The 22,196-nt window shown below is 40.1% G+C and overlaps 1 protein-coding gene across 3 annotated transcripts in view; it reads left to right on the plus strand.

Moving 5' to 3' along the window:
• ODAD2 (outer dynein arm docking complex subunit 2) overlaps positions 1-21,505 on the plus strand; it is a 257,613-nt gene extending 236,108 nt beyond the window's left edge. For 2 of the 3 annotated variants that reach the window (XM_049881739.1, XM_049881740.1), the window contains exon 20: positions 20,894-21,505. In XM_049881739.1, the coding sequence (XP_049737696.1) occupies positions 20,894-21,007 (114 nt within the window). In that variant the 3' untranslated portion in view covers positions 21,008-21,505. The remainder of the gene's footprint in view (positions 1-20,893) is intronic. The other variant, XM_049881742.1, reaches the window with a different exon arrangement.
• Positions 21,506-22,196: the final 691 nt, after the last annotated feature.

Below are 22,196 nucleotides of genomic sequence, written 5' to 3' on the forward strand. Positions count from 1 at the left end.
CCTAGATAATCCTAGGGGTCGGTTCTGTTTTGTCACACGGGATCGCTGTGAGTTGAAAATCAACTCAATGGCGCTTAACAACAACAGCAGCAACATCCATGTATATATTTTTTTCCTAAATTTTATTTATTTACTTTTTGTTGTTGAGAATGTACACAGCAAAACATACACCAATTCAACAGTTTCTAGACGTACAATTTAGTGATTACATTCTTCAAGTTGTGCAACCATTCTCACCCTCCTTTTCTGAGTTGTTCTTTCCCCATTAACAGAAACTCACTGCTCCCTGAGGTTCCTATTTAATCCTTCGAGTTGCTGTTGTCTATTTGATCCCATATAGATAGTTCTTAAAAGAGCATAATGCTTAAAGCAGACCTTTTTTACTAGTTAAGCTAAACTTGTTGGGTTTTAAGATGACTTCAGGGGATATTTTTGGCTAAAGGTTTAAAGATTATCTCAGGACAATAGTTTCAGGGGCTCATCCGCCCTCCATGGCTCCAGAAAGTCTAGAGTCCATGAAAATTTGAAATTCTGTTCTGCATTTTTCTCCTTTTGATCAGGATTCTTCTATGGAATCTTTGATCAAAATGTTCAGTAATGATAACTGGGCACCATCCAGCTCTGGTCTCATGGCAAAGGAGGCAGTTTTTCATGGAGACAATTGGCCACACATTCCATTTTCTCCTATTACTCTTGACTCTCCTTTTTCCTCTCTTGCTTTAGGTGAATCCATGTATATATTTTTATCTGTCCTTATCCTGTCATTTCTTTAGCAGTTTTATCCAGGAAACCTCAGTATTCACAAGTATTCTTTATATTAATAGGAATCAAAATCGAAAAGCAACTCAAAGCCATGTCATACATGCCTTAGGCTGGGTTCTCTAGAGAAGCAAAACCGGTAAAGTGCATAAATACATACATAAAGAGAGAGATTTGTATCAAGCAAATGGCTCACACGGTTGTAGAGGCTGGAATGTCCCAATTCTGTGGGTCAGGCTAGAGGTTTCTCCTGATCAGGTAGCCGCAGGGGGTGGCGAACCCAAGATCGGCTAGTCAGAAAGCAGGGCTCTTGCTCACAGGCTGTGAAGATCAATGAATTCCAAGATCAGCAGGCAAGATGGCAGGTAAGCTGCTAGCTCAGGTCTTAAAAACCAGAGGTCAGATGAACAGCAGCCAGCTTCAGGATCCAGAAAAAGCAAAAGCCCTCCAGCTTTGTTTGCCAGAATGTCCGCTTATGTCTGATGCAGGCCACACACTCAAGGAAACTCCCTTTCAACTGACTAGCTGCTTACAGCAAATCCCATCATGGAGGCAATTACGTAATATTAAATCTCATCCTGAAAGTAATCACAACATCATACAACTGCCAAATCACTGAGAATCATGGCCCAGCAAGTTGACACACAACCTTAACCATCACAGTATGATAACATGAACTTCTACTCTCAGCATGCTGGGACTTGCTGTTTCCTTTTCATTTGGTGTAGAACCAGAGTTCCATAATCTCCTGACCATACAACAACCAAGTCATTCTCAATTTCGAGTATTTTTAGAATAAGGTAGTCAGGGCTCTCTCTATTATACACTCCATTTCTACTCCCCCCAATACTACAAACCTGATGCTCTAATCTCATATGCATGTGTCCGATTGGGCATGAAAACAAAACAAACCAGTTGCCATTGAATCAATTCTGACTCACGGCAACTCTATGTATGTTAGAGTACAACTGTGCTCCATAGGTTTTTCAGTGGCTGATTTTTCAGAAATAGATCACCAGGCCTTTCTTCTGAGGTACCTCCATGTGGTTTTAAACCACTAACCTTTTGGTTAGTAGCCAAGTGCTTAACCATTTGCACCACCCAGGGACGACTTTGTGTACAAAAGCCTGTGAAAAAACAAGTCAGAGGAAAACCCAGAGGACAAAACTTATTCTAATATGAGCTAATGTCTTCATAGAAAGGGCAATGTATCAAAGTGAAATTCACTTTGAAATTCCGTGGACATGGACTTCACTGCCTACACCCCTCAGATCATGTCAACATGGCAAACAGTGTCATCAGGAGGTGGATAGAAACCACTAGCCTCAAGCCCCTTGACTCACTGCTCCAACCAAACAGAATGAAAGGTTCTGCCCAACCAGGAAACGTTCAGCGTGCTGTGAGGCCCATAACTCTGACGAGCTGTCATATGAAATAAATTACAAAAGCTAAGATTCTGGACCTGAGAGAAACCGCTGTGGGGTCTCCACTGCAACAGCAGCAGAACCTGGTCAAGCTGATTAGCTGTGAAGAGATTCGGCAGGGTAGACACAAACCCACATGCATGTCATGTCCCTGGGCTGGGCATTAGAGTTGTAGCCTCACTGCGACGCCTTGTAAACGGGAAACAAACACGGGTTCACAGTTCAAATCAGCTCCGGGAACTCAAGACATTTCTGGAAAACCCGCCAAGCTCAGTGTGCACGCAGGTATTTCATTGCTCATCCGGCTCTAATTAAAACCCTTGTTTCCAGCCTGCATTCACCCAAACAATGTCGAGTCAAACCACAAGAAACTCTGTTATCACTGAAATGGGTACGTATTTTTCGTACAACTGAAATGTTACATAAAATCATGAACTGTTAAACATAAAAGTAAAAATTGAATGCAGACACCAGCTTCTCATGCTGCCTTTGTCTCACCTTCCCTCGAATGCGAGCCACAGGTCACAGCTGCGTACTGAGGGCATCGGTTTTAACATCAAAACTTTTTAAGACGGCGGAAGTATTTGCGTTAGCCCGATCCATAAACCACGCATTTTGCCAGTCACCACGTCCTCTTTCACTCCAACGTTGTAAAAAGTTACTTGTTTGAATGATGTTTTAAAGGGCTCTACGCAATTAAGTTTTAAAGCAAGGGGGCTAGTTTTCCTTCAGTTTATATATGAAACTGCCCCATAAATTTAAAGTCCTTGGGTGTATTTGGGGGCAAGGGGAATTATAAAGAGGAAGGTTTTCTACAGGCACAAACACTTCAAAAAGGTAAACCCGGGGTGTTTTTCCTCTTTATAATATTAACAATGTTTTTATAGTCGGAAAAAGTCTGAAGATCAAAAAAATCTGTTGGTATAATGAGTGGATACCAATTCCATATTTACGTGTAACCCAATTTGTGTCTCACTTTCTAAGAAAAGTACTCCTTTTAAGTAATTATCGCAAGGTGTTACAAACCACCTCCACCCTGTTCTGTGTGTTAGCGACTGGAAAACATGTGCCGCTCCTTTTACTTTCTGTCAGCTGTCCATCACCTTCAGGATTTTGCACTAAGTTTCTGTTATGTGGATGTTTATGTTGGTTTGAAAGCATTCCTCTGAGTGCCCTAGTTTGCTCGTGAAACCCTTAAGAAAAATAAAAACAGATATTCCTAAGCCTGATTTAAAAACCAACACACATTATATAATGCATATTTGTAGCATTGGTGGTTTGGGGAAAGTGGCATGTCCTTATTCAATGTGTAAAACAACGTTAGATGCATAGCCTCTGAGTGTGTAACAATGGAATGAGTATCATTCACTGACGACAGGAAATTCAGGAAAAACGATACATTTGGATACCAGCGTAATAACCAAGAGAGGATCCTAGGACTGCTTCTCAAATATCAAGCTGTTCATATCCTGAGCACACAGAAAATTCTGCACCTCTAACTCTATACCCTTGAATGAGAATGTTCCTGGCTAGGTAAAATGGGCAGAGCAGCCTAAATTAGCCAGTAAAGAATAAATCACAGTGCCTGGCACATAGAAAGCTTGGTAGCTAATAAAATCATTTTGAATTATACAAATGTTAGGTCACCTATGGGCCTGACACCAATGAGCGACTCACAGTAAATTTAAGGAAGTAACTATCACTGCCCACTACATGTACCATTCTAAGCAACTTTTTTTCTCTTTCTGTTTTTGTTTTTATAATTTTCCCCCTGGCCTATACTTCAACCAGTTGTCATAGAGTCAACGCCAACTCATGGTGACCCCATGTGTGTCAGAGTGGAATTGTGCTTCACAGGGTCTTTGATGGCTAATATTTTTGGAAGTAGGTTGCCAGGCATTTCTTCTCAGGTGCCTCTTGGGTGGACTCAAATTACCAACCTTTCAGTTAGCAGCCTAGTGTATTAACTGTTTGCACCACCCAGGGACTTGGTCTACACTTCAGACCTTTAATATAGTGGACTGATGGACTCCATTGGTCAGTTTTTAGGCTAAAACCTCACTAGCCATCATGCGAGATATAAAGGGAAGCCTCATTCAGGAAACTTAGGCAAAATAAATTCCCCCAAAAGTAATAACCCTCTTAGTGCATTCAGGACTAGAAGTTAGTCAGGTAATAGAAAAATAATTTATAGGATTGAGTCTTAAAAATGGTACGTGCATTGATTAAACATTTTGTTTTAACATAAAACAGTGAACGCACAGTATCTGCTCTCTGAGTTAAACAACTCTCATCTGAATGGTTCCTGAAATAACCCACGTGCTGTAGGCCCTCGGTGAAATATTGGGAGATGCCAACCTCATTCCAAATGTTGTGACTAGTGCATTTTTGCACTCATAGTTCATCAGTTTATGTAAGATGGAATTATGTAACTGGCATCAGAAGTCTTGGAAGAAATACAAATGACTCCTGGAAAACCAGGTGGGGACCATGGAACAGCAACCAGGGCTGAGGGAGCATGGGCAGAACTAGGGCCAGTTTGAGGAGGCAGCAGAATCAAGGGGTTTCTTTCCAAGGGAGCACGCCAGGGCAGCAACAGCTAGGGCCTGGTGATGCTTGGGTCGTCACTACAAATGGAGGTAACTCAAAAGCAAGGTGGTGTCTGGAGGAAGTGCTGACAGGAGTTAGGCTGACCTCAGGGCCAAAATTTCTTCTTCCTCATTCTTCCCAAACTAACTGGGGCTGGCCTCCAGCTAATAAAAGCTAGAACCAGACTTCGGAACTGACAGAATAATCACCGTGATTATAAATACCATTTATCGTGCATTTACTCTGTACTGGCCACCATACTGTGTGATTTAAATGCATAACCTGTATGAAGTCAAGCTACCTCACGGTCAAGTCTTGACAGGAAGATGCAGTCAAAGAAGTAAAAGTCTGGCAACTCAACTGCAGTTGAGAGAAGTTTTAATCCTAGTTCCACTCTATCTTGAAAATAGCACAAGCATGTGCTCCTAAACTTCTTTAAAATCCTCCTATCTTTCTTATACTCAGTATACTTCTCTCACTCTAGAGTTGCTCCTAAAATAACCCCCCAACTCCGAGTTCTCTCAACTTTCTCCTCAAAACGGGATGGGAGCTCTTTTCCCTGTCCCCTTTCCTCCTTTCCTTCCGCATCTTTGTTTTCTTCTCTCCCACAAGGAATCCTCCGCCCTTTCCGGTGTAAATTCTCCCCACCTGGACTTCTCCAGTTTTCCTTCTCATGCATTCATATTTGGATCTGTATAAAAAGCTCAGGAGAAATCTGACAAAATTGGAAGAGGAGAAAGGGGAGGGAAAATCAAAGGATATAAGGTGAGCCAGAGGCTGTGAACACGGATGTTCATACGTTTTATCTTTGCAATAGCCCCCAAGAGTTAGGTAATCCCATTAAACATATGAGGTTTAAGGGTTAAGAAGTTCAGTGACGTGCCTAGTTAAGTGGAAAAGTTGGGATACAATCCAGGGTGGTATTTGTATCACACTCTTGACTACTGTTTGACACTGCCTTTCCTAGAAAGGAGCCAAAAAGGATAAGCAAGTGTCTAATTCCCTACCCAGCTGGTTTGGGCTAACAGCTAGGAATGTATTCCATCTCTTCCCAGATTTAAAACACAAGAACAACAATAAAACTATTGAAGAGACAAGGGAGCAGAAAGAAGCAAGGCAGACTGGCCCTATGAAGAAGATGTTAGCTGGAATTGTTATACCTAGCAATCTATTTTTCCTTCAAATTACCTGAACAACACATATAGGGCAATTAGAGACTAGATTATTTCTACATCCTATTGTTTGTGGAATTCAAGCTTATAACATGCCATCAGGCCAAGTGGTTCTTAATCCAGGGCCCAGGAAGTTCTACTTTACTCATTGTGATGCCTTGGCTATAATAACAAAATTAACCTAAAACAAAGCAAAACTTGTTGCCGTCGAGTAGATTCTGACTCATAGCAACCCTATACGACAGAGTAGAACTGCTCCATAGGGTTTCCAAGGAGTGGCTGGTAGATTTGAACTGCCAACCTTTTGGTTAGCAGCCAAACTCTTAACCAGCGTGCCACCAGGGCTCCAAAATTAACATAGTAGTAAATATTATCTATTAAAATGAATTTAGCCTTTTTGGAGAGTTTTAATGTGATACTTATAAAACAATGGAATCAATAAGGAGACTCATGAGCCCTTATGAATCATCTACTTGGGAAAACGGGAGAAAATAATTCATGTGACAGAAAAATTATTAATAACTTTTAGAAATCTTCAAGGAATTAAGTAATTTACCAGAAAATTGGTTGGAATGTATTATTTTGATAAAAGGAGTCATTTAAAGATTGGAAAGCAGAATTAGGGGAAAAATAAGCCCATCTGGGAATGTGGTTAGTTGGCTGTGGAGTTGGCCCCCAGTTCATGGCAACTCCATAAGCAATGGGACAAAATGCTGCTTCGTCCTATGCCAGCCATCCCCATGATCAGTTGCAGATCAGACTGTTATGATCCATAGGGTTTTCACTGACTGATTTTCAGAGGTAGATCACCAGGTCTTTCTTCCTAGTCCATCTTAGTCTGGAAGCTCCGCTGAAACCTGTTCAGCATGATAGCAACACACAAGCCTCCACTGACAGACAGGTGGTGGCTGCACATGAGGTGCATTGGCTGAGAATCGAACCTGGGTCTCCCTCACGGAAGGCAAGAATTCCGCCACTCAACCACCAATGCCTTACTGTCTGGGAGTAGAGAAGTATTAACATCAGGCTTTCTCAGGATCAACGCTGGGACTGCTTTTATTTAATAATTTAGTAAATGATCTGGAGGAATTAATCTCCACAGATTTTAGTTTACACCTAGCACTCAGTATGTGAAAGTGACTTCCAGCCAACGTGGAGCTATAGACAGAAGCACCACGCCATCCCTCCAGAGCAAAGACCCAAAAAACTAAGTAAAACAGAGACACATGTCAGCCCTGGAACCCAAAGTGTCAAATGAAGAGATAAAGAACTCAGCCAAGCACCAAGTACAATAAAAAACTGACAGAAAACAGACAGAGATCAAGGACAGATAAATGCGAAGGTACCCTATCAGCTAACACAGCACAGATTCGCCGTCTTGGAGTCCTATCAGAGACTGGCGGACAGGGAACATGGGAAAGCAGCTTCACAGAGCTCCCGGCAGAAGACAAAGCACCTGGTAACTAGCAATACATGCTTTCCCACCTCCCATCTTATCCCTGCTGCTCTACCTGTGTGCTTCCTGCTTGGCAGTGGTGGCTCAACCAGCCTGGAAGTGCAGCATCCTTGCCACTTGGATTTGCCCCACCCACATTGGAGATCAGCAAACAGGGAGTAAGGGAAAGCAGCTTCACGAAGTTCCCAGCAGGAGACAGAACACCCAATAACCAGCTATATATGCTTTCCTAATTCCCACACTTCTTCTCCCACCCCGAGCCTCCTCTCCTTCCTGCCGGCAGCAGTCTCTTCGCCAGGAGGCAACTGCTCCGGCGCCGGGCTGCTTAGATTCACCCTGCCCAAGCTGGCCAGCTCCTTCAGTGCCACTTGTCTGTAGCTGCTGTTGCTTTTTTCCTTTTCTTTTGGTCTATTCCGTGCCTCCCACCACCTCCACCTCCTTTCTCTCAAACACCTGGCTCCATGTGCTATCTTTGCCTGTCTTGAAAGGCTGTGAAGCACCACTCGACTGGGGAACCACTCCCCCAGCCTGTGACACCACGCTGGTGGGATCCTCAGGGCTTTTTTCTCTTTTTTTGCTTTGTTTTCTTTTTCTTTTCTCAGCTTGGGAGCCCCTTCTAGCAGGGCTGCACTGCATGGCTTAGGACCCACCCCTCAATCTGCACAGCTGCATAGGTAGGATCCCTGGGGACATTTCTCTTTTTTCCTTTCTATATTTCTTCATTTCTCAGTTCTCATCTCTCTATGCTTACCTTTTTTCCTGGCTCCTGAATACCTGGCACTGTGTGACATCTATAACCCCTCTATCCAGATTATACTGCATGATCTGGGAGCCATTTCCCCGGTCTTTTAGCCACACCAGTGGGACCCTGGAGGCTTTTCTTTTCTTTCTTTTCTCCTCCAAATTTTTATCTAGTTACTTTTTTTTCTTTCTTTTTGTTTTTCTGCATTTCTTGGTTTCTCATCTCTCCACTCCAGTGCAAGCTCCCTTAGCACTCTTTTTTTTAGCTCCTGTTTCTTTCTCCTCTCTCTCCTCTTTCCCACACCCCTATTAGCTCCACACATCACAACCTCCCCCTTCCTTCCTGCCTACCTGCACTGTGCACTGAACATCACATCCCTAAGCAGCAGAGGTACAGCCTACCAGAACCTGCCCAGCACTGATTCCTGGCCCACCCTGTCAGCCCTAGTACATGCCACAAACAACCCATCTCAGCCCTTCCCCTTCAGCTAGACTTGTCCTGCTGCACCATAGCTGAGTGACTCACCTTGACCATTGGACAAGAAGGTGAAAAGTATCATGACCACAGACAAGTAAACAACAAAGAATGCACAGTCTGCCTGCTCAGACATAACCAAATAAAACAAAAAAGCAGGGCAAAACAAACAGATCTACAATCAATAAATGAAGAAATAACTACTGGATGTCCCAAAGACAGCAGACATTGTCAAAACATATTTAAAAAAAGGAGAAAATGGTTCCAGTAGGCATCCAAAATAGAACACCAGATGACTTTCCAGTAGAAAAAAAGGCACTAGAAGTACCTGATAGAGAATACAAATCTCTAATATTCAGAGCTGTCCAAGAGTTGAAGCAAAAAAGCAGACAAAAATGAGGAAAAATAAAGAGTGAGCTACTTGTACCAGGTGGACACTTGAGACTGTGTTGGCATCTCCTATCTGGAGGGGAGCTGGGAGGGTAGAGAGGGTTAGAAACTGGCAAAATGGTCACAAAAGGATAGACTGGAAGGAGGGAGAGGGCTGAATCATTGGGGGAGAGTAAATGGGAGTAGGTAGTAAGGTGTATATAACCTTATATGTGACGGAGTGACTTGATTTGTAAACTTTCACTTAAAGCACAATATTTTTTAAAAAAAATGAAGAAAAAATAGACAAATTCATGGAAAATACAGACAAAAAAAAAAAAAAGGAAGAATTCAGGAAAATAATACAGGAAAAAAAATGCCAAAATAGATTCACAACTAGAAATCATACAAAAACCACAATAAGAAATTCAAAAGATTTTGGAAATGGACAGAGTCTTAGATGTACTGAGGAGCAGGCTTGAAATGATAAAAAACAGGATCAGCGAAATTGAAGACAAAAGTTGGATACAACTCTGTTTGAGAAAAAATTAGAAAAAAGAACAAAGAAAAGTGAAGAAACCCTGAGAATTACGTGGGATACAATCAAAAGCAAACATTTGCAAGTGATCAGAGTTCCAGAATGGGGCGGTGGGGGTGGGGGGGTAGGGCAGAAAACACAGAAAGGATTATTGAAGAATTGCTGACTGAAAATTTCCCTAATATCATGAAAAATGAAAAGCTGACCATCCAAGAAGCTCAACAAACCCTATATAGGATAGACTCCAAAAGAAAATCACCAAGACATATCATGATCACACTCACTAAAACCAAAAGACAAAGAAAAAATCCTGAGAGCAGCTTGAGAAAAACCAAAAGCCACATACAGAGGAGAAACAATAAGACTAAGCTCTGATTACTCAGCAGAAACCATGCAGGCAAGAAGGCAATGGGATGACATATAGAAAACCTTGAAAGAAAATATTGCCAACCAAGAATAATGTATTCTTCAAAACTCTCATTCAAATATGATGGTGATATTATGACATTTCCAGAGAAACAGAAATTAAGGGAGTATGTAAAAACCAAACCAAACTTACAAGAATTATCAAAAGGATTCCTTCAATCTGAGAACAAACAACATCAGACCACAGCCTGAATCTAGGACAGCCAGATACCAACCCAGGAAATGAATGCTCAAGGACTATCCAAAACCAAAAGAATTACAACAGGGAACCAGAGAGATTAATCTTAAATGACAGCAAAGTCAGAGCAGTAAAAGAGGGAATAAATGGTGTAGGTACAGAACTTTCTAATGGAGAGGAAGACAAGATGTTACCAAGTAATAATACACTGGTACAAACCTAGGAAGATTAGGATAAATTTTAAGGTAACAACAAAGAAAGTTAACAAAGCTACTCATCAAAAAAAGAAGAAAAGCCTAAAGCCTCAATAAAAACAAAATCCACAAAAACAAAAGAAATGAAAAAGAAATCCACAAACAAAAGGAACTCAGCACAAGAGAGTAAGAGGAACAAAGAAAATGTTAGCACCACAAAAAAAACCACTACAAAGTGACTGCAATAAACTCACACCTATCAATAATTACACTGAATAGAAGTGGTCTAAATGCACCCATAAAGACAGAGTGACAGAATGGATAAAAAAACAGGATTCATCAATATGCTATCTACAAAAGGCACACCTTAGAAACAAAGATGTAAATTTATTAAAAATCAAAGGATGGAAAAAAATATATCAAGCAAATAACTACCAAAAAAGAGCAGGAGCGGCAATACTAATCTCAGATAAAATAGACTTTAAAACAAAATCCACCATAGAAGACAAAGAAAGACACTATATAATGATTAAAGGATGATCCATCATGAAGACTTAACCATAATAGACATCTACGCACCCAATGACAGGGCTCCAAAATACATAAAACAAATTCTAACAGCACTGAAAAGAGAAATTGACACTTCCACAATAACAGTAGGAGACTTCAACACACCACTCTCTGTAAAGGACAGAACATCTAGAAAGAAACTCGGCAAAGATACAGAAGAGCTAAAGGGCACAATCAGCCAACTTGACCTCATAGACGCGTATAGAACACTCCACGCAACAGCTGCAAAGTACACATTCTTTTCCAACACACATGGAAGTTTCTCCATAATAGACCACATCCTAGGCCAGAGAGCAATCCTCAACAAAATCCAGACCATTGAGATAATACAAAGTATCTTCCCTGACCACAATGCCATCAAAGTAGAAATTAACTACAGGAAGAGCAAGAAAAAAAATTATTTACAGGGAAACTGAATAATACCTGCTTAAAAACCACTGGGTAATAGAAGAAATCAAAGATGGAATTAAAAAATTCCTAGAATCAAATGAGAATGAAAACACATATCAAAACCTTTGGGACACAGCAAAGGCAGTGCTCAGAGGTCAATTTATAGCAACAGATGCACAAATCAAAAAAAGAAGGCAGGGACAAAATCAAAACATTAACTAAACAACTTGAACAAATAGAAAACAACAAAAGAAGCCCATAGCCACCAGAAGAAAGGAAATAATAAAGATCAAAGCAGAAATAAATGAAAATGAGAACAGAAATACAATTGAAAGAATCAATAAAACCAAAAGTTGGTTCTTTGAAAGAATCAACAAAATTGACAAACCACTGGCGAAACTGACAATAAAAACACGAGAGGAGGCCAATAACCCAAATGAGAAATGAAATGGGGGACATTACAACAGACCCAACTGAAACAAAAAGGATCATAACAGAGTATTATAAAAAACTATACTCCAGCAAATTTGAAAACTTAGAGGAAATGGAAAAATTTCTGGAAATACACTCCCTACCCAGACTAACACAAAATGATGTTAAAAAAATCTGAACAGACCCATAACAAGAGAAGAGATTGAAACGGTAAAAACAAAACAAAACAAAACAAAAAACTCCCAACAAAAAAAAAGCCCTGGCCCAGTTAACTTCACTGGAGAATTCTACCAAACATTTAAAGAAGAGCTTTTTACTCCAGTACTACTCAAACTATTTCAGAACATAGAAAAGGAAGTGATACTTTCAAATTCACTCTATGAAGCCAGCATAACCCTGACACCAAAACAAGGCAAAGACACCACAAAATAAGAAAATTATAGACCAATGTCTCTCAAGAATATAGTTGCAAAAATTCTCAACAGAATTCTAGCCAGTAGAATTCAGCATCATATCAAAAAAATAATACACCATGACCAAGTAGGATTCATAATGGTGCAACATTAGAAAATCAATCAACATAAAAGAAAAGAATCATATGATCATCTCAGTTGAGACAGAAAAGGCATTTGACAAAGTCCAACACCCATTCCTGAGAAAAACTCTCAATAAAATAGGTATAGGAGGGAAATTTCTTAACATAATAAAGGGCTTCTATGCAAAACCAATGGCCAACATCATTCTTAATTAAGAGAGGCTAAAAACATTCCCCTTGAGAACAGGAACAAGACAAGGATGCCCTTTATCACCACTCCTATTGTGCTGGAAGTTCTAGCTAGAGCAGTAAGGAAAGAAAAAGAAATAAAGGGCATCCAAATTGGTAATGAAGAAGGTAAACTATCCCTATTTTTATTTGCAGATAATATAATACTGTACATAGAAAACCCAAAAGACTCTACAAGAAAACTACTGGAACTAATAGAAAGATTCAGCAGAGCAGCAAGATACAAGATTAAAAAAAAAAACAAAACCCCATTGCCGTTGAGTCGATTCCAACTCATAGCAACCCTATAGGACAGAGTAGAACTGCCCCATAGAGTTTCCAAGGAGTGCCTGGCGGGTTTGAACTGCCAGCCTTTTGGTTAGCAGCCATAGCACTTAACCACTACTCTACCAGGGTTTTCAAAATACAAGACAAACATACAAAAATCAGTTGGATTCCTATACAGCAATAAAGAGAATGATGAAAAGGAAATCACAAAAACAGGATCATTTATAACAGCCCCTAAAAAAAATAAAATACTTAAGAATATATCTAACCAGGGATGTAAAGGACCTATACTAAGAAAACTACAAAACACTACTGTAAGAAACCAAAAAAAGATCTACATTAATGGAAAAGCATATAATGCTCCTAGATAGGTAGATTGAACATTGTGAAAATGACAATTCTACCCAAAGCAATTTACAAATACAGTGCAATCCCAATCCAAATACCAACAAAATCTTTACAGAGACAGAAAAACTAATCATTAACTTTGTATGGAAAGGGAAGAAACCCGAAGAAGTGCTTTACTATTGAAGAAGAATAAAGTAGAAGGACTTGCACTGCCTGACCCAGAACCTACTATACAGCTACAGTAGTCAAAACAGCCTGGTACTGGTACAACGACAGATACATTGACTAATGGAACAGAATTGAGAACCCAGATGTAAATCCATCTACCTATGGTCATCTGATCTTCAACAAGGGCCCAAAGTCCATCAATGGGGAAGAGACAATCTTTTTAACAAATGGTACTGGCAAAATTGGATGTCCATCTGCAAAAAAAAATGAAACAGGACCCATACCTCACACCATATACAAAACTAATTCAAAATGGATCAAAGACCATGAAGTTCACAGAAGAAAAAACAGGAGCAATGCCAAAGGCCCTAATAAATGGCATTGACAGCATACAAACCACAACCAACAACACACAAACTCCAGAAGATAAGCTAGATAACTGGGATCTTCTGAAAATTAAACATGCTTATCGAAAGACTTCACCAAAACAGTAAAAAAAAAAAGAGACTGGGAAAAAATTTTTGGCTATTACAAATCAGACAAAAGTCTAATCTCTAAAATTTACAAGAAAATCCAACACCTCTACAACAAAATGCAAATAATCCAATTAAAAATAATCCAATTAACTAAAGATACAAGGGAAAGATTAGTCCCAAGGACTAATGGACCACATCTTCCATGGCCTTCACCAGACTGAGTCCAGTACAACTAGATGGTGCTGGGTACCACCACTGACTGCTCTGACAGGGATCATAGTGGAGGGTCCTGAACAGAGCTGGAGAAAAATGTAGAACAAAATTCTAATGCAAAAAGAAAGACCAGACTTGCTGGCCTGATAGAGACAGAAGAAACCCTGAGAGTATGGCTCCCAGATACCCTTTCAACTCAGTAATGAAGTCACTCCTAGGTCCACACTTCAGTCAAAGATTGGAGAGGCCCATAAAATGAAACAAGACTAAAGGGGCACACCAGTCCAGGGGCAAGTACTAGAAGGCAGGAGGGGACAGGAATGCTGGTAATAGTGAACCTGAGGTTGAGAAGGGAGAGTGTTGACATGTCATGGGGTTGTTAAGCAATGTCATAAAACAGTGTGCATACTGTTTAATGAGAAACAAGTTTGTTCTGTAAACCTTCATCTAAAGTACACTAAAAAGAAATATGTGGGAGTAATGAAAGGTTAAAATGATGGAGTTGGCAGAAAGTAAATCACTAAAAGTTGTGAGAGAATGAAAAAATTGGTGGATGAACTTCTGTGTGAAGAGAAATCGTCTGAACTCCATGTGATTGTATCTGCTTTAAAATCTTTCCATAGTAAGACGAGATATAAACAAATAAATAGATTGATAAAAATACTGAACTATAGACCGTGATTTAAAAGTTTCAAACTAGGAAAGGGATTTAAGTGTAAATTTTCTATATGAAGACCTCTAAGCCATGTGTCATAGTAACCAAGGGGAACTTGCTGCTCTGTTCTTCCTCCTCATTATTTTCTCCTCCTAGAGAGAGAGACTGAGACAGAATATATGATATGATAAATGCATTTAGTGTATGAGGGGTGGGGGAGTCTGGCCTGGGGTGTGTTGTGTGAGTGTGTGTGCTCTGGAGTGTGTTGTGTGAGTAGCATGTATGTGTGTTTGGTCTGGTGTATGTTGTGCAAGTTTGTGAGTGTGTATGTGTGTGTGGTCTGGTCTGGGGTATGTTGTATGAGTGTGTATGTATGTGTGTGCTGGGGTTGTGTGAGTGTGTATGTGTATGTGGTCTGGGGTATGTTGTGTGAGTATGTATGTGTGTGTGTACGTGTGTAGTCCGGGGTATGTTGTGTGTCTACGTGTATGTGTGTGATCTGGGGTATGTCGTGTGTGTGTGTTTAGACGTAGAGATAGATGTAGGCAGTGGACAACAGTTGAATTCTTCATATCTCCTCTCCCTTGTGTAGATCCCCTTGTGTGTCTTTGCATAACAATCCCGTACTGACCTACAGAATTCTCAGACATATTCACTGAAACCTTTTGCACCTGTTCCTTTGAATCATAAGTCCTACTATTGTCTTGGATGATTATAATATCCATAGGAATCACTTACCCAGCACCATAAGTTCATGCAGTCTTCATAGCAACACTAAAAGAACATTTATTTTCTACTTTGCCAAAACATTCCCATGGCCACACTCTGGACCTTGTCAATATTCAAAGCAACTCTGTGAAAGAAACTCTAAGTAGTCCATCCTCAGACTGTAATATCCTATTTTCAACTTCTTCTTATACTTCAATTCCAATAAAACTGTTTTCCTACTGCATTGTGATCTTTACTAATCACTTGATCTCTTCGTTTTCCTCATAGTGACCCTAGGAGAGAGTAGACCTGCCCCATAGGGTTTCTAAGGAGCGGTTGGTAGATTCAAACTGCTGACCTTTTTGTTAGCAGCCTGAGCTCTTAACCACTGCTCCACCAGGGCTCCAGATTATCAGTAGCCTCTTGTTTTTACTTCCCTTCCAGCCCAGCATGGATCATACGGTTGGTAAAATGAATTACAATCCTATAATCTCTTTCCTCTGTCCTACACCTAGTTTATTGAAAGATGCTGGAGAAAATACTTAACCATTCAAAGCTCACAAGGCATGAGCTCCCCCAACTTCCCTGTTTCCTTTTCTCTTGAATCTCAGCAGACCATCATGTCTCATTCCTTTTTGTTTCTCTAGAATCTTGCCTGTCATTAGTGAGCTTGACATTTTAGGTAATTACTCTGGATGCAGTATGAATAATGGATTGGTAGGATCAAGAGGAGGGGATGCAAGGCAGCCAGCTGGGAGCTTGTACAAGGATGGGCACAGTGGTGGTGGAGAGAAATGAGTGGCTTTGAAAGATGTGTAGGCAGTAAAAGGCTATCACAAGGATATGATTATTAGTTGGATGGGATGGGACATGAGGGAGATTGAGGGTGGGAGTTAGTGTGAGGCAGGGAGATTTCTGTCCTGAGCAATAAGTGATGGTGGTTGTTCTTGATATGGTAGAACACCAGGAGGGTTTAGAGAGACCTCAAAGTGGAGATGTCTAGGAAATATTGGACATCAAGCATGCCATTCAAAAGAATGTTCTGAGGTGGAGACATAACTTTAGAAGATGGCTCCGTATGAATGATATTTGAAGCGAGGTCATGAAAGAAATCATCTAGGGAGACAGAACAGAGTGAAAATATAAGAGGAATTTGTGGAGAAACTCTAATGCTTTATGGTGTGGAGAAGAAGAAAAAAACTATCAAAAAAGACTAAGAGAGAAGATGAGGAAAAACAGGGGGGAAATGAGGAGAGTGGTGTAAGAAGCCAATAGCAGAGACAATTTCCAGAAGAGAAAATGGTTAATATATCAAATACTACTGAGGGGTCAAATAAGATGAGGACTCAAAAGTGCCCCTTATTCTTAGCAAGGAGTCCCTAGGTGGTGAGAACGGTTAAATGCTTAACTAGTAGCTGAAAGGTAGGCAGTTGGAACCCACCCAGAGGCAACTTGGAAGATAGACCTTGCAATCTGCTTCTGAAAGGTCACAGCCTTGAAAACCCTATATAGCAGTTCTACTCTGTACACCTGGAATTGCCATGAGTCAGAATCAACTCGATAGCAGCTAACAACAGCAAAATTCTTAGCAATGTGGAAGTTTTTGAAGGCTGTTTCACTGGAGAGCTGAAGGCAGAAGCCAGCCTGGAGTGAGTTGAATGGAATTTAAGACTGGAGACAGTGAGTCAGATAGTTCTTTCAAGAAACCTGGCTATGAAGGGAAGAAAGAGGGGTCAAAGCAGTGTTTTTCTAAAAAGGTGAAAGTCTTGAATTTAAATGCTGATAGGAAGGAATCAGTAGGAAGGGAGATGTTTAAGTAACAAGAGAGGGGGTACCCAGCAGTAAAATGTTCTAAGGAGAAGAAGACTGGATGGAGAACTTAAGTAGAATAGTTGGCCTTGGATAGAAGGAGAGAGGACTCCTTTATAACTGGAAGAGAGGAGGAAAAGATGGCTAAGATGGAGGTAGGTTTGTAGATTGATTAGATTGGTTCTTGTTTATGAAGGAGCCATTTGGTCATCTGCTGAGAATGAGGGTTGGAAGGAAGAGTTGGAGATTGGAGAAGAATGAAGATTTGAAATAGGCATTGAAAAGAGTGAGAAAGTGACCTAGTTAGAGACGTACTTGGATTGCTTGGCCGTGATGAGAATCCAGCTGAAGTGAATTTACTTACCTTATTGTATGATTTTCTCCAATAGCACTGTTATTGGTGAAGGCATGGGAAGACAGAGAGTTGGATTTATGTACGATTAGGGTTTTCTGGGTGGATGTCATATGGAGGTGTAAGAAATTGGTAAGAAAATGATTGAAAAGATGTATTTCAGAGAAGGAAAAGAAAAAGTATATGGACTGATGGACTAGAGGTCAAGATGAGGTAAAAAATCAAATGAGTGAGAGTCATCGAATGGCCAAATCATAGGAAAAGAAATTGTGATCAGAGAATTCACAGGTTGGACTGTGGAGAATGATGAAAAGTAAGGGCCAGGTGTGATGGTGGGAGTGGGGAGGGATGCTAAAGTGTGGTGGAGATCACTGACAGAGAGGACATCAAAGAACTGTGAAGCCAGACATGCTCCCATACCCAAGTTCGATGAAGATTTTCTCATATACCAAAAAACCAAACCTATTGCCATTGAGTCAATTCCAACTCATAGCGACCCTATAGGACAGAGTAGAACTGCCCCATAGGATTTCTAAGGAACAGCTGGTGGATTTGAACTGCCAGCCTTTTGCTTAGCAGCCAAGCTCTTAACCACTATGCCACCAGGGCTCCATTTTCTCATATACTACCTTCTATATCTTTTATATGTTCCTTTCTTATTTAAGCCATTAATCCACATGAAATTGATGTTTGTGTGTGGCGTGAGATTACTACTTTCATTTTCTTCCATCTGGATAACCATTTGTCCTTGGACCATTTACTGACTGAGTCTCTCTATCCTTGGCACTCTACAATACCAGCTCTGTCATAAGTCAAATTTGTATTTAAACATGGATCTGTTTGTGGTGCCTCTATTCAATCCCATTGGTCTATTTGTCTATTCCTACAAAAATACACCAAATTTTTAATTCCTATAGCTTTATTACTACTACTAATAGCTTTTACCAATTTACTAATTCTTTATCTCTCCACCAGTGGAAATTTTCCTGATTGCCCTGTGGTGGGTGAGAGAGTTTATTTCTAGTTAACTCTTACCTAGGGAGCACTGGTGACACAGTGGTTAAGCACTTGGCTGCTAACCAGAAGGTCAGCAGTTCTAACCCACCAGCCACTTTTTGGGAGAAAGATATGGCAGTCTGTTCCTAAAAAGACTACAGAATTGGGAACACTATGGGACAGTTCTAGTCTGTCCTATAAGGTCACCATGAGTCAGAATCGACTGGATGGCAGTGGGTTTTGGTGACTCTTATCTTGAACGGGTAGCTCTGTTCACTCTCCTTTATTCAGAGATTTCCTAATAGACTCCCCACCTTGCACATAAGCTTTCTCCCTACCCCCTGCACTATGAAAGCCCATAAAGACCAAAACTCAATTTCACAAATGCCACTCAAGCTAACTTTGGTGCTCTGCTTCTCTCTCTGGCTCTTGCTTTCACTTAGCTTATGGCCTCTAAGGAATCTCTAATTTCTTTCCACTCATCAATGTGTTTAAAAAGATGTTTTTATATTTCACCCAACATAATAGTTTTAATTATGTCCCTTAGGGTATCTACTCTGCTGTGCTGTTGGACATAGAATTGCCCTGACTTTCATTCTTGACTGCTCTCTTCCCTTCATTCTCCATGTCCAACCTATCACCAAGTCCTGTGGGTAAAACCCTAAATATCCCTGAATGTACTCCCTCTGTCCTATTCAATAAGCCTGTTATCATCCATTCAGTTCTGACTAATAGTGACCCTATAGGACAGAGAAGAGCTGCCTCATAGGGTTTTCAAAGCTGTAATCTTTCTTTATAGAAGCAGACTGCCACATCTTTCTCCTGTGGAGTAGCTGGTGGGCTCAAACACCAACCTTTCAGTTAGCAGCTGAACGCTTAACCACTGCACCACCAGAGTTCCTCCCTATTGAATAGTCCCTGATTTATTTAGTCCTTAATAAATATTAAGTACTGTAATACTCTTCAGTCTCATTTCTTTACATTCTGTATTCTGTAAGTTGCTATAAAAGCTGTCTTTCTAAAGTACAGATATGATCATGTCACACTCCTGATTAAAGTGCTTATATAACTTCTTTCTATCACCTACAGGATAAAAGCCGCCTTCCTAAGCATGGCATATATGTTTCACAGTATTTCTCGTTACAATATTTCTTTGGCATATCAAATCATGCTCATTTTCTGACATTATCCACCTCTGTTCTCAATGCTCACTGTTTAGGATTTAGACTATACAACTAAACTTTTCCTATCTTTTATCAGAACTCTTAATTAAAATCAAAATTGATAGATTCTTTAAGTTCTAATTCATTTTTCTGGCATCTATTTTGACATCTAAGTACTAGGTACTTTGTGCATTGTAAGTTTCTTCCAGCATGTATAATCTAAAGGAGGAGAGAAAGTGTTAGCACAAGTATCTGTTAGGAAGGGAAAAATATAAGTGCACCAACAGACATTTCAGTAAACTGGTATGAGAGCTCTGGTGGGAGAGAAATGGCATTTTGTTTGATGGGAACCTGTGGAGGATTTGTAGAAGACTTGGCTGGGTCTTGAAAGATGGATAAGATTGAGAAAGTCAGAGAGTGTGTTGGGAGGGCATTTTAGATAGAGGGGTAGCATCAATAAAGACAAGAGAAGTGAAGAAGTACAATCTTGGAGTATCTGAAGGAGCAAGAGTCTGATGAATCAGAATGGAAAGGTAAATTGAGGTCAGAGTGAAAAAAATCCTTAAATGATGAGTTAGTAGTTTGGTTTGAATTGGGAGTCAAGGGAAGTCTTTACTAAAGGACTGTATAATTAGGTTGTGACATGATCAGATGGACTAGAGTGCAGACAGACTAAATCTAAGGAGATGTGCTAATAGTCTGTTGTTATTGTTGTGTGCTGTCTAGTAAATTCCGACTCATAGTGACCCTATAGGACAGAGTAGAACAGCCCCATAGGGTGTCCAAGGCTGTGATTGTTACAGAAGCAGACTGCCACATCTTTCTCCTGCAGAGTGGCTGGTGGGTTTGAACCACCAACCCTTCGGTTAGCAGCCCAGTGCTTAACCATTGTGCCACCTGGGCTCCTATACTGAGCATCTAGGCATGGTATGAGGTGGAAAAGCCAGAAACGATGCAAGAGACATTTCAGAGGTAGAATCCATAGTAGTTAGATGGCCTGAGAAAGAAGAGAGAAATGATGGGTCTATTTGGTTCCAGGAAATAAAAAAATAAGAATCTCATGAAAAATTCCTGTGTGTGATTTAGCACCATTTATATTTGTATTAGTCTAAATGGAATTTCTTATACATTTTTGTGACTTTAAAAAAAAATTAGTATTTAAAATAATTTTCATAGCTTCACTTTGTCTTTAGGTTAATTGTTTGATTCTTACCTCCTTCTTCTTCTTCTATTTATTATAGCTTCTGCTGGACATGGTTGGGTCTCCCGATCAGGACCTCCAGGAAGCTGCAGCTGGTTGTATATCCAACATCCGCAGGCTGGCTCTTGCTACAGAAAAGGCAAGATACACTTGAAACGTAAACAGACATTATAAGATAGGAAATTTTAGATGACACAGAACATGTCACTCCCCTGGGCAGGAAGCCTAAATGGGGACACGTGTATTAGCAAATCCTTTAGCTACAGACAATGTCTAAGTGAAAACACACGAATTACAAATACAGAGGATGCTTTTCATCCAGAAATTGTGTGGATGCTTTTGGGGTGATTTAATTTGGGGGTATGTGCCATGCCATGAAATGTAAGCCAATAAATTTGTGATAATTTTTCAGGAATTAGAAAATGAGTGCGTACTATGTATACATATTTCAGTGAAGCTTTTTTATTTGTGGTGATTTTAATAAAGGATACTGTCTTCCCGCGTAGAGTTTTGTCCCTGTTCATGAATGTCTTCTCAATTCCCTTTCTGTTAAACCGATCTAATCGTCCTGTCATTATGGTTTGGTCTGTTTGATCACTTGCAACCCACAGGAGAGCTCTGATGAGATGTGCTGATTTCACAAACTGTTATTAAATAGAATTTAGAGTCAAGCAGCTGGAGTTAGAGAGATCATCCCCAGGTCATCCCAGTTTCTCCTAAATACTACCAAAAACATCTGAGAAGGTAGTGTATGACTGCCACTGTATCAGATCATACAAATCACAAAAACATAAGCAATGAGTGAGTATTTTTCCTTTTGGATGTACAGAGCGTAAACAATGGTATGTTTTATTTCCCTCGCAAGGATTCACCACCTCTTTTATTGAACTCATTTATCCTGATGTAAGGATAATATTACTTCAGTAAAATTACTTTGAATCTCTGAACTTGTTTTCAGCACACTCAGTACTTTTTAAAAATGGGGCTACAGAGGATTAATAGTGGTTTATCAGGTTATAGAAACATTAAAAAAAAATAGAACCCACTTAAAAGAATAATATGAAGCCTCGGTGTGCTGGAGTCTGGAAACTGTACCGAGCACCTAAAGCTAGCCAGAAAAATAGCTTCATATGCATCAGCTATGAAACCGGCAATCTCAGTTAATGCTTCAAAGAAGAGGCAAGCCGTTTTTAATGAAAAAAAAAAAAAAAACATTAAGCCCTGTGTATGTTTGTCATAATTTGGAGAAGATAATAAATGTAATCACATCAAATGTAAATAACTCATATGACATGAAGAACCTGTACAGATGAGAATTATACCAGCAACAGATTCTACAATAA

The sequence above is a fragment of the Elephas maximus genome, chromosome 4 (assembly GCF_024166365.1).
Source record: "Elephas maximus indicus isolate mEleMax1 chromosome 4, mEleMax1 primary haplotype, whole genome shotgun sequence".
NCBI classification, from domain to species: domain Eukaryota; kingdom Metazoa; phylum Chordata; class Mammalia; order Proboscidea; family Elephantidae; genus Elephas; species Elephas maximus.